The sequence below is a fragment of the Cervus canadensis genome, chromosome X (genome assembly GCF_019320065.1).
Source record: "Cervus canadensis isolate Bull #8, Minnesota chromosome X, ASM1932006v1, whole genome shotgun sequence".
In the NCBI taxonomy this organism is placed as follows: Eukaryota; Metazoa; Chordata; class Mammalia; order Artiodactyla; family Cervidae; genus Cervus; species Cervus canadensis.
This window is the reverse complement of record NC_057419.1, coordinates 128,304,750-128,327,543: the sequence shown is the minus strand read 5'-3', so window position 1 is coordinate 128,327,543 and position 22,794 is coordinate 128,304,750. Positions and strand designations below refer to the sequence as shown.

The following is a 22,794-nucleotide window of genomic DNA, read 5'->3' as shown; positions in this document are numbered from 1 at the left end:
TAAAAAAATTATTAAAGCTAATAAATGCATTGAGCAAGGTTTCAGGATACAGGTCAAGATGAAAAAGCCAGTTGCATTTCTATAAACTAGCAAAGAATTGGAAAAATAATGAAATAAAAAACAATTTGAAATAAACTCCATTTATAATAGTATTTAAAAGAATAAAATACCAAGGAATAAATTTTAAAAAAAAGAAGTGTAAGACTTCTACACTGAAAACCACAAAATACTGTTGAAAGAAATTAAAGAAAACCAAAGTAAACAGAAAAACATCTTATGTTCTTGAATTGAAACTTAATATTGTTAAGGTAGCAATACTCGCCAAATTAAATTATGGATTCATAGCAAATCCTACCAAAATCCCAGCTACATTTTTGGCAAAAACTGACAATCTGAGTCTAAAAATTATATGGAAATGCAAGGGACCAGAATATCCAAAACAGTCTTAAAAAAGAACATAGCTGGAGGACTTGCACTTCCCAATTTTAAAACTTAATATAGAGATACAGGAATCAAGACAATGTAGTACTGGCATAAGGACAGACATATAGATCAGTGGAATAGAACTGAGAGCCCAGAATAAAACCATACATTTACGGTCAACTGATTTTTGAAGAGAGTGCTAAGACCATTCAATGGGGGAAAATAAATCTTTTCAACAAATAATACAAAGATAACAGGATATCCACATGCAAAACAATGAATTTGAACCCTTATCTCAAACCATAAACAAAATCCAGCTTGAAATGAATCAAAGACCTAAAAGTAAGAGTTAAAACTATAAAACTCGGAGGTGCTGATAGTCCCCATGGCGGCTGCACCAGAGCCCGGGGACCCTGGGAAGGGGAAGGTAGATTTAGAAGATTATGTGACATTGGAGTAGGAGGATTTATCTTGGTGACTTTAGGATGCTGGTTCCATTGTAGGTATAATTATGCAAAGCTGAGAATCCAGGAAAGACTTGCCAGAGAAGGAATTAAAAACAAGGTTTTATATGAAAGTGCCCATCATGATCCTGAAAGAAAACAAATCAATGGCAGCAGCAGCAGCAATTGAGCATAGAAAACAACTCACTTCAGTGTGAACAAAGCTGAGATGAACTACAGAAAACATTTTATGTACCATAAGAAGACTTGCAATCAAGTAAATAAAGTATGGGTAAGTTGTAAAAAAAAAAAAAAAAAAAAAAAAAAAAAAAAAAAAAAAAAAAAAAAAAAAAAAAAAAAAAAAAAAAAAAAAACTATAAAATCTGAAGAAAATGTAGGCATAAATCTCCATGACCTTGGATTAGGCAATGCCTTCTTAGATACAACATCAAAGCACAAATGACAAGAAAACAGAAAGAAATTGGACTTCATCAAAATTAAAAACTTTTGTCTCAACAACACCATTACAAAAGTGAAAAGTTAACCCACAGAAATATATGGAAATCATATAGCTGATAAGAAACTTGCATCTAGAACATATAAAGAACTTTTACAACTCAACGATCAAAAGACAAACCAGTGTTTAAAAATGGGTAAAGAATCTGAATAGACATATTTCCAAAGAAGATATAATAATGGTCAACAAACACATGAAACAATGCTCAACTTCATTAACCATTAGGGAAATGTAACCAAAAATCCCAATGAGATATCACTTCACACCTACTAGGAAGGTATAATCAAAGAGGCAGATAATAACAAGTGTTGTTGAGAATATGGAGAAATTGAAATCCTTATTTAGTGCTGCTGGGACTGTAAAATGGTGCAACTACTATAGAAAACAGTCTGGCAGTTCTTCAAAAGTTTAAACTTAGTTACCATATGACCCAGTAATTCAACTCCTAGGTATATGCCCAAGACAAATGAAAACATATCAATAGAAAAACTTGTAGGCAAATGTTCATAGCAACATTATCAACAATAGCCGAAAAGCAAAAATAAACCAAATGTTCATTAAGTGATAAACAAAATAGGACATACTCATACAAAAGGAGTTATTATCCAGCCATAAAAAGGAGTGAAGTTCTGATACAAGTTACAACATGGATGGACCTTGAAAACATCATGCTAAATAAAAGAAGCTAGTCACAGAAGGCCACACAGTATGTGATTCCATTTATAAGAAATGTCCAGGATACTAATCTATAGCTACAGAAAAGTTGATTACTGATTGTCAGGGGCTGGGGACTGGTTGGTGGGCAATGGGTGTGACTGATAATGAGTATAGGGTTTCCTTTGGAAGTGATGAAAATATTCTAAAATTAATTGTGGTGATGGTCTCACAACTGTGAATATACTAAAAACTATTGAATTTGCGTTTTAAATGGGTGAATTGTATGGTGTACAAATTACAGCTTAATAAAGAGGAAAACAGAAGGTAAGAAAGTATGTTGGAAAAGTCTTAAGATGCCATACATAGAGGCACAATCTTTGAACAATTTAGTCGCAACATGAATCCAGAGTTGGATAAACATACATATACACTTTTCGTATGTGGGTAGGGACTAGAAAGAAAGCATTGTCACTGAAACAAGATGAACAAAGCACTCTTACTGGTCAACTCCCAGGACAGGGGAATAGTCCTGTGATACAAAGTCATTCCCCACCCTTAATCATCTTTTACTCTACTCTTCTCCCTGTGTTTTGATAGCTGAAGTAGTGTACTGTTAGTATAAGACTGAAGGTAGCCCACCATTTTGTGTATGAGAAGCCTGAAATATTTCAGTATTAATATTTTCAAGAGTTAGGAAATTCCTAAGATTTCAATACATTGATCAGGTTCTGCATTACAGATAAACTAGTATTTATAATCAAAGGCCTGGGTTTTTATTATGCTGACCTATTTAGTTTGTTAATTAACCAGTGAGTCATCTCTAGTTCCACAATATGTTGGTCACGGTTCCAAGGCTGTTGCTACCACTGCTGCTGTTTCATTTTTAAAAAGATGTTTACAGTATTTATATAGGCAGTCAATTCATATAAATACGGTAACATTAACAATGCTATCTATGGACATGATGTCATTGGTGCACTGGTTACTCAGAAAATCTGCATGGAATTGCTTACTTTCTCTATGGGTTATCATTTTTGTGATAAGCTAGCACTACTAATGGTGACTTTATTCACATTTTATAAGCTGTTCAGACTCAAAACAGTAGTTTCCAGGGAACCTGGAGTCAAGCTTCATTGCAAAAATAATCAGTATAGCAGAAATGTATTCTTTGATGTGAATTCATCTGTAGACGCCAAATCACTTCATGAAATCATTAAACTATATAAACAGTAATACCTAACATATGCAGTGTTTCAAGGCATACTTAGTTGGCTTTCTCTAGTCTAACCCACCGTGTTCTCTCTATATACGTTTCTACCCTCAGTTTGGAAGCTGGTGAAAAAAATCCAGTAAAATTTTGCCATGACCTGGAGAACTCATTGGCCATAGGACACAAAATTATCTTTACCTTTTCCTTTTTTTCTCCTTAGCCAACAATAAGTCATGTCCAATCTTTCTACATAGTATCTCTTGCACTTATCCTTTCTTCTCCATTCTTGTTCACATCTGTGGGCTTATGGACTCATAATTAGATTACTGCAATAACTATCTAACTGGTTCCATATGTCCATCTCTCTTGGACTCAAAGGCATCTGGCAGCAATATAAAGGATTACATTTATAAAAATAATATTAAGTCAAGTAATCTCTCCATTCAAAAACCTTGACTGGTTTCCTCCTGTTCATTGAGTAAAGTCAAAATGCTATTATCCTGGTATTCAAGGCCTTCCAATATCTAGGTCTGAATTTTCTTTCTAGATTTAGCATCCACTACTCCCTTGAACAAAACTGGTTCTTTCACCATTACCCTGAACTTTTACAAAATCTTTCTACACCTTTCTGCATGATGGTCCTCCTGCCTAGAATAGCTTCTCATTTTTGAAAGCCTGTTCAAGGCTTACTTTTCTTCATGAAGTTATCCCTGAACATTAAAACTCACAGCAGTTTCTCATCCCTTGAATATGATCTGAGTTATGAACAGTGTCATTCATTTGGCAGTCCTCAGAGACAACTTATCTTGTCTTATATTGTTAATTCTTGTATTATTTAATTTCGTGTCTATCTTGCCTCCTCAACTAGACTGAAACTTCCTTGAGGGCAGGGGTCATTTGTTAAACTTTTTAAAATGACCCACAGGGAACAGTATATACTGGGGGATAGGACAGGGACTGGTCATTGACAAAAAAATACTCAAGTTTCCCCAAGATGCCTCATTCTCAGAAGGCAGCACTCTCTCTGGGTGACAGTTTTTTTACATATATGTGCCACATATAATAGTTTTAAAGGTGAAACTAACTCTTCACGTGACTCCGAGATATTAAGGAATTACCGACTGCCTCTGGAATTTCTGAATCCCTTATTAAAATATAAAATTAATCTTTTATAAGTAATTTCATGCTCCCCTGAAAGCTTAAAAATGACATGTAAAGAAATATGCCCAAGCCAGGTGCATAATAATCTCTAAGATTATTATCACAGAGTATTGATCACAGAGTATTTAAAAAGCCAAAGCTTCACACAATCCACTTATATTTCAGTGTCTGTTTTCTGTTTTTTTTTTTTAATGTCTATAAGATAGGCTAAACTACATAAGAAAAATAAATCTAGGACTAAAGTTTACATGAAAGGTAGCCAAAATTATATGGATAGTTCAAGGTAAAACTGTTCTTCACATCTTGGTTTCTCCTGAATTATTTAGTTAACCTGAGGTTTCTTCATAGTTAGAGATGTAATCCTTAGCCAGCAGCTGCTAAGTGGTGGTTATGTATACTGACCCAAGAAATGCTGTGATCATCAAGTTCTATCAAAATACTTATTAACCTTGTAAACTGAAGACAATCATCATTACAAAATCCCTACCCTCAGATTCTGCTGCTAAAACTTTGAAGTAACTGCAAATCTCAGAGATGTTTTGTTTAGCTTTATGGATAGCCTCAGCTGAGGAAGCTTAGGCAACAAAGGCTGCTTGCTAGGCAAACCTAAGCCACAAAGGAATCCCTTGTCTTCTATGTTAGAGACCACTGACTGGAATACCTAGCATCATTGGATCAAAATTTGAAGGACTGGTAAGCCTGGTATTTTGATATATATCCTTTCTTTGTGAAATTTTCCTTTTCACATAATGCTTTTGTTTCCTTTAGCCCAGTCTAGACCACTGGAAGGCAAGGTTTCAAATTATCTCCTCAGTTGGAAGTATCCATGTTTTGTGAAAATTTTATCAGTTTTTTCTCCAAGGATTAGTATCATGATGAATTTAGCTTCCTGTCAAGAAAAACGCTAAGTTCAAAGTATTATTTCCTTCACTTCTAATTACAAAGAAGTTTTACCTTTTATTGTGTTCCATTATACAATTTTACACAGTACCATTAATATTTTAAGCAACAATTAAGCAAATCGAATTAAAGTTTTTGAGCTCTACTTCTCAGTATATAGATTTACCTAAAAAAGTACAAACTAAGCACAGTGGTGCAATTTTCCAGGCACTTTCAAGTTGCTTAAATATTTACAAATATGTAAGCACCCTGTATGAAAGCATGAAAATTTTGGTGTCAGGAAGAAACACTCTGTGTATAACAAATCTTTAAATTTTTAACATTTGCACAGCTCCAAATATTCCTGAGAAAGTTCAATCTTGTTGTTACTTGACATCTGCATGTCCTCATATTTCAGCAGTGTATCTTGGGGAACCATAACTTCGGTCACTCGATGTACCACTAATTGCACAAAATACATGTAATGTGTTGCTCATCCAGGGAGAATGCATTGGGTCTTCTTGTATTATCTAAAACGAAAGAAATGGCATGTTTATCACAAGCAAAATAGCCACAGCCAAAAAAAAACCATGTGTATACGAAATCACAGGCATATTCCAATTTATCACTGACACTTAGATATTTAAAACGATATAAAGCAGAAAGAGCAAAGAAAAACATTACCGACTCAAATCTTCAAAGCTGTATTACAAAGGCAGCATATCAAAAAAGCAAAAAAGATCTGGTTACTCATTAAGAAAAATGAAAGGTTGTAAAATGCAAAATTCAACAGAAAGTGAGAGGTAACACAGTCTTAAAAAAATTTTTTTAACAGATGGTCATAACAAGAGCCCAAACAATAAACTTTTTTTTTCAAACAATAAACTTTTTGATATGAGTTTATAGATATCTTCTAAGAGTGGTTCTCAAGTTCACTGGGGGGCTTTTCAAATATCCTGATACCCATGCCCTTTCCCTGGAGACTTGGTAAATAATTTTAAGTGAAGAGAAAATAAGTCAAATTTTCAAATGTACACCATAATTATATAAACTAATTGATGCAAAAGATTTTTCTTGGATGTGAAGAACTTCATAAATATATACATATAATCATATTAGTATAGACATTTAAAAAATTATCCATTTTGTGTGATCAAAATCAACTGATATCTCATGCACGGATCAGATGGAAGAATAGCATACACATCACATCCAACCTCTTTACTGTACAGTCCCAACTTAGGTTTCAAGCTTTCAATACTAGGTTCACAAGTTAGCTCTGAAACTTCAGTATTAAGCCTGCAAATTGGCTTCTGGTGGCAGAAATGGTCATATCATTTATGCTGCTGCAAATCATGTCTTATATAAAATCCGTAATAGAAAAATTTCCTCTTATAAGAGAAAGAACTTCATATTTTGGTATAGTGTAACAGATAACACTCAAAAGGGCCAAGGAATATCCAGGCCATATCTTTTGGTCAAGTCATCATTTATGGAGCCAAACAGATAACTCACATTTCAGTAAACAGCTATATTTTATCTTATTTTGTATTATATTTTCCTTTGGGAAATAATATATTTCAAAGTGTCTGACTAAAAAAAAAAAAAAAGCTCTCCTTTATGTGGAAATATTGAAATACTGATTTACAAAAATTCACTAAAAAGTCAACATTTGCCCAAACCAAGGTACATCTAAATAGGATACATCATGACAATACAGATTTCATAAATATAAACCAACAGAAAGTAATACTTTTCTTGGTTACCTATCAATATATAATATAGAAGAATTTAAAATATAGGAGAATATATAGTATCAAGGGTCTAAAATTTGGTCTCTAGAACTAAATATAATAACCATGGTTTATAGAAATTAAATGAGAAAGACAGGTGGGAAATATAACAGCAGATTCATAAAACCCAAATTTCAGGGTGTTAAAAAAAGACAAGGGACTTCCCTGGTGGTCCAGAGGATGGGACTCCACGCTCCCAGTGCAGGGGCCCTGGGTTCAGTCTCTGCTCGGGGAGCTGGATCCCACATGCCACAGCTAAGACATGGTGCAGCCAAATAAATTTAAAAAGAGAGAGAGAGAGACAGAGACAAGAGGTCCAAAATGAAGTCACTTGTGCTAAACCCACATCACCTGAGAATTAATATCAACCTAACTGCAGTTTCAGTCTTTTCCAGGCAGGTAATCTTAACTATTCAAAAAAGCACATGTACTACATTTCCTGGTCAGCACTAATGAGGTAATTCACTGGACAGGCCCTTGCTGTGTCCCAGAGGAAGGTGACCTTGCCTGAAACAATCCTGTCTCTTTTAGAATAACTTCCTTGACCTGACTCCTTCTACCTGTAAAAGGCTTCCATTTTCTACGGCTCTTCAGAGCTCCTTCCTATCTGCCAGATGGGATGCTGCCAGACTCATGAATCACTGAATAAAGCCAAAATCCTTAAAACTGACTCAGCTGACTCTAACTAAAAAGCAGAGACATTGCTTTGCTGACAAAGGTCCATCTAGTCAAAGCTATGGTTTTTCCCAGTAGTCATGTACAGATGTGAGAGCTGGACCATAAAGAAGGCTGAATGCCGAAGAATGGTTTCTTTCAAACTATGGTGTTGGAGAAGACTCTTGAGAGTCCCTTGGACTGCAAGCAGATCAAACCAGTTAACCACAAAGGAAATCACCCCTGAATATTCATTAGAAAGACTGATTCTGAAGCTGAAGCTCCAATACTTTGGCCACTTGATGTGAAGAGCTGACTAACTGGAAAAGACTGATGCTGGGAAAGATTGAAGGCAGGAGGAGAAAGGGACAACAGAGGATGAGATGGTTGGATGTAATCATCAAATCAATGGACATGAGTTTGAGCAAACTCCGGGAGGTGTTGAAGGACAGGGAAGCCTGGTGTGTTGCAGTCCATGGGATTGCAAAGAGTCAGACATGACTGAGTAACTGAACAACAACATCAGTTCAATTTTGTTTTTTAGCAAGCAAAAAAGAACTGTATAGAATGACTGCTCTAAATTATCTTGATCATCATAATAGCAGTAAATTGAATAATTTGCTTTCAATTTGAATAATTTAGAATTCAAGGCTAGGTCATACAGTTGCATGCAAATTCTATAACTGTAATATACCAGTGAAGCTGCTCAGTCATGTCAGACTCTTTGCAATCCCAGGGACTGTACCTACCAGGCTCCTCCATCCATGAAATTTTCCAGGCAAGAGTACTGGAGTGGATTGCCATATCCTACTCCAGGCGATCTTCCTGACACTGGGATCGAACCCAGGTCTCCCACATTGCAGACAGATGCTTTACCGTGTGAGCCACTAGGGAAGCCCCTATAACTATAATAACTATAATATAACTATAATAATATATATTGGATTAAAATGCTATAATTGTTTTATATTTTTCTAAAGGAGGAGTTTTGCTGTTTTTTCCTATGGACAATGGAGAACAGAACCCCATAAACTGAACAGTTTCTAGGAACAAATTATGTAGTCTATTTGATTAAAGTATTCCCCAGATGGCTCAGACAGTAAAGAATTCATTTAAAAAGCTGCAGACCCGAGTTTGATCCCTGGGTTCAGAAGATCCCCTGAAGAAGGAAATGGCAACCCACTCCAGTATTCTTGCTTGGAGAATTCCACAGACAAAAGAGCCTGGCAAGCTACAGTCCATGGGGTCGCAAAGAGTCAGACATGACTGAGTGATTAACCCTTCAACATACCCCAGAACAGTGATGGTGAAGACAGACATATCCCCACTGTACTCAGGGGCTGAACCTGAGATACAGACAATAAAGGAAGTGGAATGATTCCCTGCCTGCCTAGTCCTGATCACCTGACTGCTTTGGGAAGGAGACAAAAGAGGACCTCGGAAAACTAAGCAGCAAAGGTATGCCTTGGGATGCTTTACACTCACTCCTAAGTGGGCTAACAGAAGTAAAGATGACAAAAAGAGGAAACAGATCACTGATTCCAGACTCCTCAGGCCGGGAAGATTCCCTGTCATGAGAATGGGAGAGTAGGAGACTGGGATGACTCATCTCATTAAAAGATGGGATGATGACAGTCTAGCTGCCTGGCTTCTCCATACTGAGAAGATGACCATGGTCAGAAAATTGGACTCCTGGTCACACAGTGCAACTTTAGACTAACTGTAATAAATTTCCCATAGTCCTTTCTAAGAGAAAGCATACAAGATACCATAAGAGAGATAGCTAGCTCCTCTAGCTAGAGGAGAGATAGTCAACTAGCTCCTATAGCAGAGATAGTCAACTAGCTCCTGTTTCCCTTGAAATCTCTCTTCTCCCCCTCCCCACCATTACACTGCAGTCCTTTGGCACCAACCATGGTCAGTCCATTTGTAAGTACACCCTCCATGTGACGGTCTCACCCAGGGGAGTGTCTTCAGGCAAGCAGTGAAATGTTCACACCAGGACATAGGAGGTTCTCCTTTCTGGAACCAGCAATAAGAATGTGTTCTCTAAAGGGCTGTAGTTATCCTTGTTTCTTTTAAGGGGTCTTAATTTCATAAAAAATTGAGAGTCTGAAGAGTTTCTGAAGCAAATATTTATCTTATTGGCTATTTTCCTTCTTAAGGAAAGCAAAGAGACATTATGTAAGCTCAATAGGGCTCAGGCACTGAGGGACCAGACCATCAGGCCATGACTTTTACATCTGTGGTGAAGATGCTAAAATAGTTGAGTGACAATCCATGTATAGAATGGTTGTAAACACAGATTTCAGGAGCCTAATATAGAAATGACATTTACCAGGATAATTCAGGAGTACTCTGGTTTTAAGGTAAGTAGATATATAAGAGTCTTAACTACTTAATTATGACATAATTTGGCTGTCAGTGGTCAGCAGATCTTTGCTTCTATATGTTTCAGATTGTGTTTTACTAAGTTAGCTATAATTGTCATTAACAGTCAGTCAAATATTAAAATGCTAGTTATTATAAAAAGAGAGTTTTGCAGGTTACATGGGTATTAAGACAATTCCTGAATTTTGGAATTCACTCAGGATCTCACCTAAATGATAGTACAGTTGTCCCTTGGTATCCTCAGAGGATTAGTTCCAGGACCACTGTCCCCCTTCTCCCATGGTTATTAAACTGAGGATGCTCAAGTCCCTTATATAAAATCATACAGTATTTGCATATAACTCATGCATATTCTCCTCTGTACTTTAAAATCATCTCTAGATTTTTTTATAATAGTTAATACAATGTAAATGCTATGTAAATAGCTGCCTATGTACAGGAAATTCAAGTTTTGTTTTTTTGGAACTTTTTGGTAATTTTTCTTCAAATTTTGTTTGTTTGTTTTCCATTTATTTTTATTAGTTGGAGGCTAATTACTCTACAATATTGTAGTGGACTTTGCCATATATTGACATGAATCAGCCAAGGATTTACATGTGTTCCCCATCCTGAACCCCCCTCCCACCTCCCTCCCCATCCCATCCCTCTGGGTCATCCCAGTGCACCAGCCCCGAACACTTGTCTCATGCATCCAACCTGGACTGGCAATCTGTTTCACACTTGGTAATATACATGTTTCGATGCTGTTCTCTTAGATCATCCCACCCTGGCCTTCTCCCATAGAGTCCAAAAGTCTGTTCTATACATCTGTGTCTCTTTTTCTGTCTTGCATATAGGGTTATCATTATCATCTTTCTAAATTCCATATATATGCGTTAGTATACTGTATTGGTGTTTATCTTTCTGGCTTACTTCACTCTGTATAATGGGCTCCAGTTTCATCCATCTCATTAGAACTGATTCAAATGAATTCTTTAAATATTTTTGATCTGCAATTGATTGAATCCAAGGATGTGGAAGCTGCGAATATGGAAGGCCAACTGTATGCAGTTTCCTACATCTAAGACAGGGATATTCATTTAGGGATCTGGCTACTGAGCCAATCATTGCACTTCTCTAGGATCCTTCTTGAGACACCTTAGCCATGCTCACAGTAGATTAATTCAGACTTGCACAACTATTCACTTCTAATGGCACTGTGGCACAAAGAACAAAATAGTTTAACATCTGAAACAACTGCTAAAGCAATTGTCAGTGATTGCTTCAAATCTGATTTGCATTGTATCATTTATATGGGTAAGAACAAATTTTAAAATAACAAACTAAGTAATTTCAAGGTAATACTATTTCAAACTAATAGGTATGCTAAGTAATAATTTAGGGACCCCAGATCATGTTTTCATTTTCAATCACCCTAATACTTGCCTGTTCATGAATAATGTCAGACAATTCTTTCACCATGTCTCTGAAATTTGACTTGAGCCCTTCATGGTATTCAATCTGATCCTCTTTAATTAACCGCTCATTTAGTTCCAGTGCAATGCTGCATGCTTGGATGAACTTCCTATAGATAAAGATCAAAGATAAAGTTTTTGTTACTTATTACTCAAAAGTCTCACTGACAATTTAATATTTACTTTAACCACAGCTTGCCTAGAAGGAAGATTAGAATCCCATATTTTCTCACTGTGTTTTTGCTAATGCCATCTCCTAAATCTGAAATATCTTTCCTTTTCTTTGTCTTCTGGTTTCTTATCTCCTTCAAAACCTGGCTCGAAATATATACCCTCTGGGAAGCCTGCCTGCTCAGTCACTTGATATGATATCAGCTATGCTTGCATGTACATTAATTAACATCTGTAGATAATGTCAGTTATTGAAAAATAATTTATTTTGGGCTATGTACCCAGTACAGTGCTGGGTGCTTATAGGCATGAAGTATCCGCCCTGGGCTGGTAAGACTGGGGACAGAGAGGTTATGACTTATCATAAAAACTTTTTTATCATTATTTCATATCTTTATGTTTCATGTCCATAATTAGGATGCAAATCTTAGGGAACAAAGTACCTCACTGACCGTTTGTGCTGTATCCCTGTCATAGCAAAGAGTAGAATCTTTTTGTACACACCAGGCATTAATAAACATTGAATGAATGAGTACTAAGTAAGTAAGTGTTAGTCGCTCAGTCATGCCTGACTCTTTGCGACCTTGTGGACTACAGGTTCCTCTGTCCATGAGATTTTGCAGGCAAGGATACTGGAGTGGGTTGCAATTTCCTTCTCCAGGGGATCTTCCCAACCCAGGGATTGAACCCGGGTCTCCTGCACTGCAGGCAGATTCTTTACCGACTGAGCTACAAGGGAATGAGTACTGGTTACTCTGTAACCTGAAACAGCTGATAATACAGAGATAGGAAAAGTAAATGAAATAAGTCAGGAGCAAATGAGTGGAAATTATCTTTTCTACTCAGTCTGTTTAAATCATCTGTCTTTCTTATTCTGAATGTAAGTTCTTTTATATAAGAAACAGGTTTTTTCTACTGTGCAACCATTCAGACATGCCTTGGCTTAGCGGGATGCTCAGTCCAGAGAAGATTATTGTATGCCCTAGAATAGCAGAATCCAAGTGGAACTGAGGATACAGGATAGAAGCAAACCTATCCAACCCTTCCTAGCCTAAATGGTCTGGAAAAGCTGTGACATGAGGTCAGTCAGGCAAAGGAGGAAATCACATAACAAACGAAGGCTTGTGTTTGTGTTACAATATCCACAGCAATGAAGTAGTTGTCATATTTAATACCTTGGGTCACTAGGACATTGTTATAGTTCTGCAGCAAGAAAGAGATCACACATTTCCTCACTACCTAAAATACCATTAGAAGGTAACTTAAACGTTATAAAAGGGAACAGATAATTTTTTTAGAAGGACATAATTTGGTGAATATTTTGATTTCACTTAAGAAGACAATGGAGTAAAAAAAAAAAAAAACTAGAGGTCTGATCTGAAAACTACAAAGCACTTACCTAAACATGTCTTTCAACTCATTTACTTTTTTGGGTGGATACTTGCTAGCTTGACTGTCATTTAAGAAAGCCCTTGCGTATGCTAACGGACCTGCATTTACCTAAATTACAAAAGGAGAAAAATGAGAGTTGTTAGGATGTAATCAAAAAGTAATTTTTTCATTTCTCTTTTTAAAAAGAATACTATGTTAAAATTCCATACCTGAGAAATATATTTACTATTCTTACTATAAATTTATTTGAAAAAGATTAACTAAAGCAAATCATCTGCCAAAATTATACTCTAACAAGTTACTTAACAATTTCTCCTATTGAAATATAGGGCTTGGCTATACTCAGAGGGATTTATGTTTAAGCTCTCTGATATAACAAAAAATGTACAGAAACTGAACATAATGTCTTTATTAAATTAATAAAAAATGTAGAGGTTTTTGCACCCAGTCAGAGTATAAGACAATTACAATTAGTGCTTGTTCTGTGCCCTTATGAAAGCAAGAGGAACAACAAGAAACATTTAATACATGGTTAGCAGCCAACATACCTGCACTGAAACACAGCCCTGCAATTTAAGTTGGAGCTGAATCATGTCCACATCAGCAGAAGAGCAAAGCTTTTGCAGCTCTGCAGTTTTATCTTTTATTTCATCAGTGGCAACATCAATTGGCTTTAAATGAATCTGCTGTTCATAGTTTATAGGGATCCTCTTCTTCACATATGGAAATGAGTTTGAAGCTATTAAAGATTAAGGTTGACAAATGAGTTTTTAAGATAGCAAATCAAATAGCCAAATTTAAAAAAAATGTATTCTGCTTAATTCTCCCCTTATTTTCTCTGGAAAAATCCCTTAGAGGCCAAATAGGTGCCTTATTATTTCAGGACTGAAGGAGAAATTCTCTGTGATATGATTCAGACTAATCATGAATTATATAATTACATATGGGAAAGGAATGGTTAATAACATAGGAATGTTTGTGTAAATGAGTGACTGAACAGCAGAACAATAAATGGTTAACATTTTAGTTACATTTTCCTGCTGACCAGCTGCTGCTTGTATGTATCAAAAAAGATCATGTCAGATAAAGAAGTTATGCCAAGTCCTACTTACTAGTCAAGATTGTACGGCGTTTGCACTGTTCTTCTATACAACCTTGCTTTTTGCCTGACAGTGTATAAGGAGCCTCAAAAACAAATCTGTTGATATTATGGTTTCTTTCAAACTCAGTTTTTCTTTCTGTGAGTTCTTTATCATCAAAGTAGGGCTTCACATAAGTGACTTGGATATGAGCATACTTGGGATCAAGCTCTTTGACATTTACCTGGAAAGTAAGAAAGTTTTGTTTTTTATTCAACAGAAGGGAAAATGGGGTACAGGTAAGCTACTAACACCTCTGAGATCAACTGAGGAACAGTGTCATTGAATACACTGTGAGATGAATACACACTTAGAAGAGGTCTTTGCTCATTCTTCAAGAATTGTTTCTTTCTGATTATTAAGAAGTTACATAAGCCTATTTGGAGATTATAGAAATGTAGACATAAAAAACTGCAATGCTACCACTCAGCAATGATCATCATTTACCTTCTCATGTATTTCCTTGTAATCTTTTTTCCTATGCATATATATTTATTTACAAACCAGAGATCATGTTGAGCATTGCTTTATCATTTGTTTTATTTTTATTTACTTTTATTTGCTTTTATGTTATATTAAATTTCTTTTTTTATTTTCATTTATTTTATTTTTTAATATAAATTTATTTATTTTAATTGGAGGCTAATTACTTTACAATATTGTACTGGTTTTGCCATACTTTGACTTGAATCTGCCGTGGTTGTACATGTGTTCCCCATATGTTAAAATGGCTAACTGCACATTTGAATTCCACCTCAAAACATACCTATTACAAAGAGGATTCTCAGAAGATGGCAGAGCACCAGACCTCTATCTTCTTCTAGAGACAACAGTTACACCGTCATTACCTATCTGATGGAAGAATTTTGGAACTCTGGAGGCTATTGAAGACTTGCAACTTCCAGGGGAAGACTTGGACAGAAAATTGCCTTAATTTTGATTTTGTTCAATTTTAACTCTGGGCACAATGGCAGCAACCCATACCTCATCCCTCAAGTACTACGGCAGACAGTTGTGTGCATATTCCTAGAACAGCTTGTGGGAGCCAGGATGAACAAAGACCCTGTCTTCCAAATACTGCGAATTTGTGCTATGACTGCTAATTGCTGCTTCTGATCACAGGGGGACAGTCAAAGAGGCTGTGGCCATTTTTATACCACTTCTTCCCTTTGTTGCAATGCCTAACAGACTTTCAGGGGATTTAACAGACCAGCACCTTTCCTCTCCTCTTCATTTTCCTCTCCATTCCCTCTTAGGAGCTGGACTTCCAATACTAGGCCGTTCAAAGGTAACTGTGTAAATGAGGGTGACTAGAAAGTCACTGCGCATGCTCAGGTGAAGGCACGGGCTCAGAAAAGACTTGAGAAGATTTACACCTCAGGCTGATTATTGGGACAGACACAGCTTACAACAATTAAAAACAAAAACAAAACCCAGGAAACTCTGGGACAGGGAGAGAATCTGATTTCTGGAGAGATCACAATATTAAATTCAAATGTCCAGTTTTCAACAACAACAACAAAAAATTGTAAGGCATACAAAGAAATAGGAAAGTATGGGCCCATTCAATAAAGAAAAATAAACCAATAGAAATTATCACTGAAGAAACCTGATAGCAGATCTCCTAGAAAAAGACATTAAAACAACAGAATTCATGATCAAAGAACTAAAGGAACTTGTGGAAAAAGTCAAGAAAACTATGTATCAACAAAATGTCAATATCAATAAATAGCTAGAAAATCTAAAAGGAAACCAAAAACTTTTTTTTACAGCTGAAAAATACAATAACTGAAATGAAAAGTCACCAGAGAGACTCAAAGGTAAATTGCAGCAGGTGTAAGTAATAGTCAGCCAACTTGAAGATAAGATAAGATCGATGATCGATGAGAGGAACACAAAGGAAAAAAACTGAAGAGGGACAGAGGCTATGGAACCTGCGGAACATTATCCAGCAGGTGAACATACACACTATGGGAGTCCTTGAAGGAGAAAAGTGAGAGAAAGGGGCAGGGAGAATATCTGAAGAAATAATGAGTGCACACTCAAATCTGATGAAAGACACAAAGCTCAACAAACTCCAAGCAGGGTAACTCTAAGAGATGCACGGTGAGACACATTAAAATCAAATGTCAAAAGCCAAAGCCAGAGAGAGAATTTTGAAAAAAATCAAGACTTGTCACATACAAGGGATCCTGAATAAGATGGTCAGATTTCCATCAGAAACTTTGGAGGCCAGAAGGCAGTGGGCTGCTATATTCAAAGTGCTAAAAGAAAATCTATGAATCAAAAATCCTATATCTGACAAAGCTAGTTGAGGTGATGGAATTCCAGTTGAGCTATTTCAAACCCTGAAAGATGATGCTGTGAAAGTGCTGCACTCAATATGCCAGCAAATTTGGAAAACTCAGCAGTGGCCACAGGACTGGAAAAGGTCAGTTTTCATTCCAATCCCAAAGAAAGGCAATGCCAAAGAATGCTCAAACTACTGCACAATTGCACTCATCTCACACGCTAGTAAAGTAATGCTTAAAATTCTCCAAGCCAGGCTTCAGCAATACGCGAACCGTGAACTTCCAGATATTCAAGCTTTAGAAAAAGCAGAGGATCCAGAGATCAAGTTGCCAATATCCACTGGATCATCGAAAAAGCAAGAGAGTTCCAGAAAAACATCTATTTCTGCTTTATTGACTATGCCAAAGCCTTTGACTGTGTGGATCACAATAAACTGTGGAAAATTCTGAAAGAGATGGGAATACCAGACCATCTGACCTGCCTCCTGAGAAACCTGTATGCAGGTCAGGAAGCAACAGTTAGAAATGGACATGGAACAACAGACTGGTTCCAAATAGGAAAAGGAGTACGTCAAGGCTGTATATTGTCACCCTGCTTATTTAACTTCTATGCAGAGTACATCATGAGAAACGCTGGGCTGGAAGAAGCACAAGCTGGAATCAAGATTGCCGGGAGAAATATCAATCACCTCAGATATGCAGATGACACCACCCCTATGGCAGAAAGTGAAGAAGAGCTAAAGGGCTTCTTGATGAAAGTGAAAGAGGAGAGTGAAAAAGTTGGCTTAAAGCTCAACATTTAGAAAACTAAGATCATGGCATCTGGTCCCATCACTTCATGGCAAATAGATGGGGAAACAGTGGCTGACTTTATTTTTCTGGGCTCCAAAACCACTTCAGATAGTGATTGCAGCCATGAAATTAAAAGATGCTTGCTCCTTGGAAGGAAAGTTATGACCAACCTAGACAGCATATTAAAAAGCAGAGACAGAAGTAATTAGCCTCCAACTAATAAAAAAAAAAATTTTTAAATAAAAAAATAAAAAGCAGAGACATTACTTTGTCAACAAAGGTCTGTCCAGTCAAAGCTATGGTTTTTCCAGTGGTCATGTATGGATGTGAGAGTTGGACTATAAAGAAAGCTGAGCACTGAAGAACTGATGCTTTTGAACTGTGTTGTTGTAGAAGACTCTTGAGTTTCCCCTGGACTGCAAGGAGATTTAGCCAGTCCATCCTAAAGGAGATCAGTCCTGGGTGTTCATTGGAAGGACTGATGTTGAAGCTGAAACTCCCAATACTTTGGCCACCTGATGGGAAGAGTTGACTCATTGGAAAAGACCCTGATGCTGGGAAAGATTGAAGGCAGGAGGAGAAGGGGATGACAGAGGATGAGATGGTTGGATGGCATCACTGACTCCTTGGACATGGATTTGGGTGGACTCCAGGAGTTGGTGATGGACAGGGAGGCCTGGCGTGCTGCAGTTCATAGGGTCCCAAAGAGTCGGACACGACTGAGCGACTGAACTGAACTGATACCTGGCAAAACTGTCCTTAAAAGTGAGGGAAAAATTAAGACATTCCCAGATAAAGAAAAGCTGAATGAGTTTGTCAGCACTAGACCTGCCCCATATGAAATGCCACAGGGAATCTTGACGGTCACAATGAAAGAACATCACACAGTAATTCAAGGCTGTATGAAGGTCTCAGTAAAGATAAATACATGGGTAATTATAAAATCTAGTATTAACAGAACAATAGTAACACAATTCTTTTTTATTTCTACACGATGTAAGAGATTAACACGTTAAAAAATTATTAGTATAGGGGACTTTCCTGGTGGTCCAGTGATTAAGAATCCTTCATCCAGTGCAGGGGAAAATACACTGCATTAACAGAATGAAGGAAGAAAAAAACACACACACGATCACCTCAATCAATGCAGAAAACGCATCTGACAAAATTCAACATCTTTTCATAATGAAAACACTCCACAAATTAGGAATAGAAAGAAATGACTACAATCCTATCAAGGGCCACTGTGAAAAACCCACAGCAAACACCGTATCCAATACTGTGATAAGGGATAGAAACTTTCTTAGTAGCTTTTAAAACTTTTTCAAAAAGGCTATATTCAAAATCTTTTCCATTAAATATCTAGATTTCTCCAGAGAAACCTCAGGAAATAGTTGAAGCTAATTATCTAAATAAGACAAAACATAGAAGAGAAATAAAAAAGAGGTCAAGACTGATTTTAACTTTATAAAAATGAACTAAGTATATGGTAAAACATTCAAAAAGTACACTTGAAAAGTAAAAAATGGTTGTTTTCTCCATAAAACTCTAGACTCTCTCCTTTGAGATAACATGGTTAACACTTTTGTATCATTCCATCTATGGCTGATTCATATTGATGTATGGCAAAAACCATCAGAATATTGTAAAGTAATTATCCTTCAATTAAAATAAATAAATTCAAAAAAGCAACTTTGTATAATTCCAGAAGTTTCCTAAGCATACATGAGTGTATGTAAATATCAGTTTTCACAAATGTAATCATCCTGCCCATAATGTCTGTACCTCACCTTTTTCTCTCAAGAATATATTTTGTCAAGAATATATTCATATCAATGTATGGCAAAACCACTACAATATTGTAAAGTAATTAGCCTCCAATTAAAATAAGTAAATTTATATAAACAAGAATATATTTTGATTGGTTTACATCCAAACTTATAAATATTTTAAGCAGTTTAGTTACATCCTTTATGAAGGCAGTACCGTGTCCTTAACCGTAGAGACATTAGATTGTTTCAAGGTTTTGCTGTATAAACTTAAGAGCAATAAACATCTTAAACATGCATCTTTATGTGTGTACATCTACAGGATAAAATCTTAAATGTGAAATTATTGGGTCCAGGAAACGTACATTTAAAATACTAGAAAATATTGCCCATTGTTCTTTAAACTGTTTGTGCCCTTAAACAGATTTTGCTCTTCGGCAAGTAAAAGAGTGTTTAAAATTTTAAACTCCACACATTAAGAAAGAAGAAGGATTTTTAAAGTAGCAACTGCTTCTTTTATCTGTTGCCTATGAAGAGTGACTAAAATATTGTGTTTACAAAGAGGGTCAGGAGTCCAGCTGCCTGATGGTGGTTTGTGCCTGTTGGCCAGGTTTTCAGAGGCAGAATAAAGTAGAAAACTGCATGTTTTTCTGCAAGCCTGGCTTTCTAATAACTTTCCATTTATAGTATCAGTAGTGTGGTAGCAAACTTAAAACTTGCTGGCTACAAAAGAGAAAATTTTCTGTGGGCTTAATTCAATAAAACAACACAGAAGACTGAAACTGATAAGAAGCAGAGAGGTTTTGCCAAATATTAATGAATTCTGGACCTGCCAGCATACTTATTTTTAAATGTCTAAGGCACATGTTCAAGATAAAATCATCTCCATAAGATATAGGTAAATTTACAAAGTGAAGACATCATTTTCATCATAGAAAATGAAGTGTCTTTACCATCGCCAAGGGCTTTTCACTCTGGCAATGCTGCCTGTTGGCTATTAAGTGTTTTGCAGAGCATCATGCACATCACAGTCATTCGGTGCGTATTTCTGGGGCCTGCAGATCTTGCACTGTGTTAAAGGTCTTTCCTACCTTAAAATTCAGCTCTCATCCTGAACATGCCCATGGTGACTAAGGAGAATCAGGAATTCCATTCCCATTGTGCTCTTCCGCAATTCTGTCTATAAGGAACTATGTGTTTCTAAGAAACAGCCTCTCTTGCTGGATCCTTTCTCATCCTTGCCTTGGCAGGGTCTAGTGGGATGGATCATCTTTACATCAAGGCATCTCTCCTAAACCTACATCACTACAAATATAACTACTGAAATAAGGCTATCTTAAGAGTGAAATATGTGTCATAAGATGATTAAAAAAAATCTCACTTATCTATTTATTTTTAATTTTGGCTGCACTTGATCTTCTTTGCTGTGGCTTGTGGACTTTCTCTACTTGCAATGAGCAGTGAGTACTCTCTAGTTGTGGTGTGTGGGATTTAGAGAACCAGTGCAGTAGTTGTGGCACACAGGTTTAGTTTCCCCACAGCATGTGGAATCCTCCTGGCCCAAGGATCGAACCTGTGTCTCCTGCATTGGCAGGCAGGCTTTTACCCACTGGACCACTAGGGATGTCCCACCTAAGATGATTTTAATCATACAGTATGAAATTAACAATCATGAGGCACAACAGCGGTAACAATAATGGCTAACATTTATAGAAAATGCTAGCTTCTATGCTGTTATTGAAGGCTTTTTTATGTATCAAGAACTCTAATCACTTTCCATACATTAACTAATTTAATCACAACAACACCTCTATGAGGAAGGCACTATTATTAAGTTTATTTTACTAATGAGAACAATGAGACACAGAGAGGTTAAGTAAATTCCCCATGGTCACACAGCTAGCAAGTGGCAGAGAATGGAGATTTGAATCCTTTCCGATTCCAAAGCCCCTGTCCTTTCTTTCAGGATCTGGAAAGACTCTATTTCCCATGCCTCTCCTCCACCAGCTGAAAAAGGAAAAAGTCAGAAGCAATGTGCCACAGTTGGAACTAATAAATAATGATTTTGAAATGCAGGGCATGTTACCTTGTCTGAATCCTGAATTATTTTGACATTCTCTGTACCAAATTTTTCACCATAAAGTTTAACAAGTCTCAGGGAAATCTCTGAGAGGCCGGTGAGCTTTGGCTCTTTATAGATGTACTCCTTTCCATCCTCTTCTTCAAAAAAAGACTATTATAAAGTTAAACATACAATAATTTATAAGTATTATGATCAAATACAGCATTTACAGAACATCCACTAAGTAATCAGCAATAATGTATTTGAAATAGATTTTAAATAATAGTACTAAAAGCCACATACAGATATTGTAGCTGAAATAAATGAGAACTTTCAAACTCACAGTCATATGAGCATATCTTTGGCCTGAAGGTTTTTAACACTCGATTTTTCATCATTTGCATACTTACCTGATTTTTATTTGAAAACTTTCAGTACTAGGTATTAAATAAACATTTAATAAGCTTAACTGAAAATGAAACTGACGGAAACATTCAAATCTTATATGTTGTCCTCTGACCTAGTGGATTTAGATACAGAAACCAAAGTGAATGTTACTCTGAGAAAAGTGTCACACCTGCTGTTGTGACAGGTGCTTTATCTAGACATAATCCTAGAACCAGTAACTGCTGCTATGGTAATCTAATAATTCAAAGGTGAATGTTTAAAAAGGAAAACAACTTGATGAACTAAAGTATACTTACTTGGCCATAAAAGGCAACTCTGAAGAAAGTGCCTAAAAGTCTTTTCTTTGTGTGCATAACCTCCAAAATTTTTGTGTAAGCTCCATGAAGAGTTCTATAAACTTGAGTAAGTTTCTGAAAATATGAGAATAAACAAATTAGCTTTATCTTTTGGTTAGTTATGAAATGTCTATGATAAATGCATAAGGGGAAAAAAGCAATAGTATTTCCTTTCCAAAATGGTTTTGGTGGGGTCATTTGCACTCCCTTCTCCCATGGTCACAGTTAGAAAAAACTCCTTAACAACTTTAGGTGAGAGGGTAGAGCTTAAAATGGTCAAATAACACTGTAATTCTAAACATCATGCTTCATGTCATTCATATCTCAATGATAGTATATACACTACAAATACTGTGTTATTGACTACTTTTTTCCTTATGTCTGAATTATTGTGACTGAAAGAGAAGCAAAATACTTTGCTAGAGCCCTAATGTAGAGAGATGGGAATAAATGATCATGCAAACACTTTAGGAGAGGAAAGTAAAATTCAGACACAAAAATAACAGTAAAAGCCTGAGTGAGGAATGCTTTTATAACAAGTTCACATATACTTCCAAAGAATATATTCTTCTACACACTCAGAAAAAGAGAACACACTATGCAAAGAACATTATCTAGAATATGAAAAGACAACATACAGAACAGGAGAAAATGTTTGCAAATCACATATCTGATGTTTTCATATCCAAAAAATATAAGGAAGTCTCATAGTTCAACAACAAAATGACAACCCAATTTAAAAGTGAGCAAAGGACTTGAATAGACATCTCTCCAGAGAATATATAAAAATGGCCAACAAAGACATGAAAAGCTGTTCAAAATCATTAGTCATTAAGGAAATGGAAATCAAAAC

At 36.2% G+C, this 22,794-nt stretch overlaps 1 protein-coding gene across 2 annotated transcripts in view; it reads right to left on the bottom strand.

Moving 5' to 3' along the window:
• Positions 1-5,329: 5,329 nt before the first annotated feature.
• The window catches only part of DOCK11 (dedicator of cytokinesis 11), a 200,845-nt gene continuing 183,380 nt past the window's right edge, over positions 5,330-22,794 (bottom strand). For both annotated transcript variants that reach the window (XM_043458483.1, XM_043458485.1), the window contains 7 exons: positions 21,903-22,016; positions 21,223-21,369; positions 14,258-14,468; positions 13,694-13,884; positions 13,153-13,253; positions 11,554-11,692; positions 5,330-5,820 (listed from right to left, as the gene is read on the bottom strand). In XM_043458483.1, the coding sequence (XP_043314418.1) occupies positions 5,698-5,820; positions 11,554-11,692; positions 13,153-13,253; positions 13,694-13,884; positions 14,258-14,468; positions 21,223-21,369; positions 21,903-22,016 (1,026 nt within the window). In that variant the 3' untranslated portion in view covers positions 5,330-5,697. The remainder of the gene's footprint in view (positions 5,821-11,553; positions 11,693-13,152; positions 13,254-13,693; positions 13,885-14,257; positions 14,469-21,222; positions 21,370-21,902; positions 22,017-22,794) is intronic.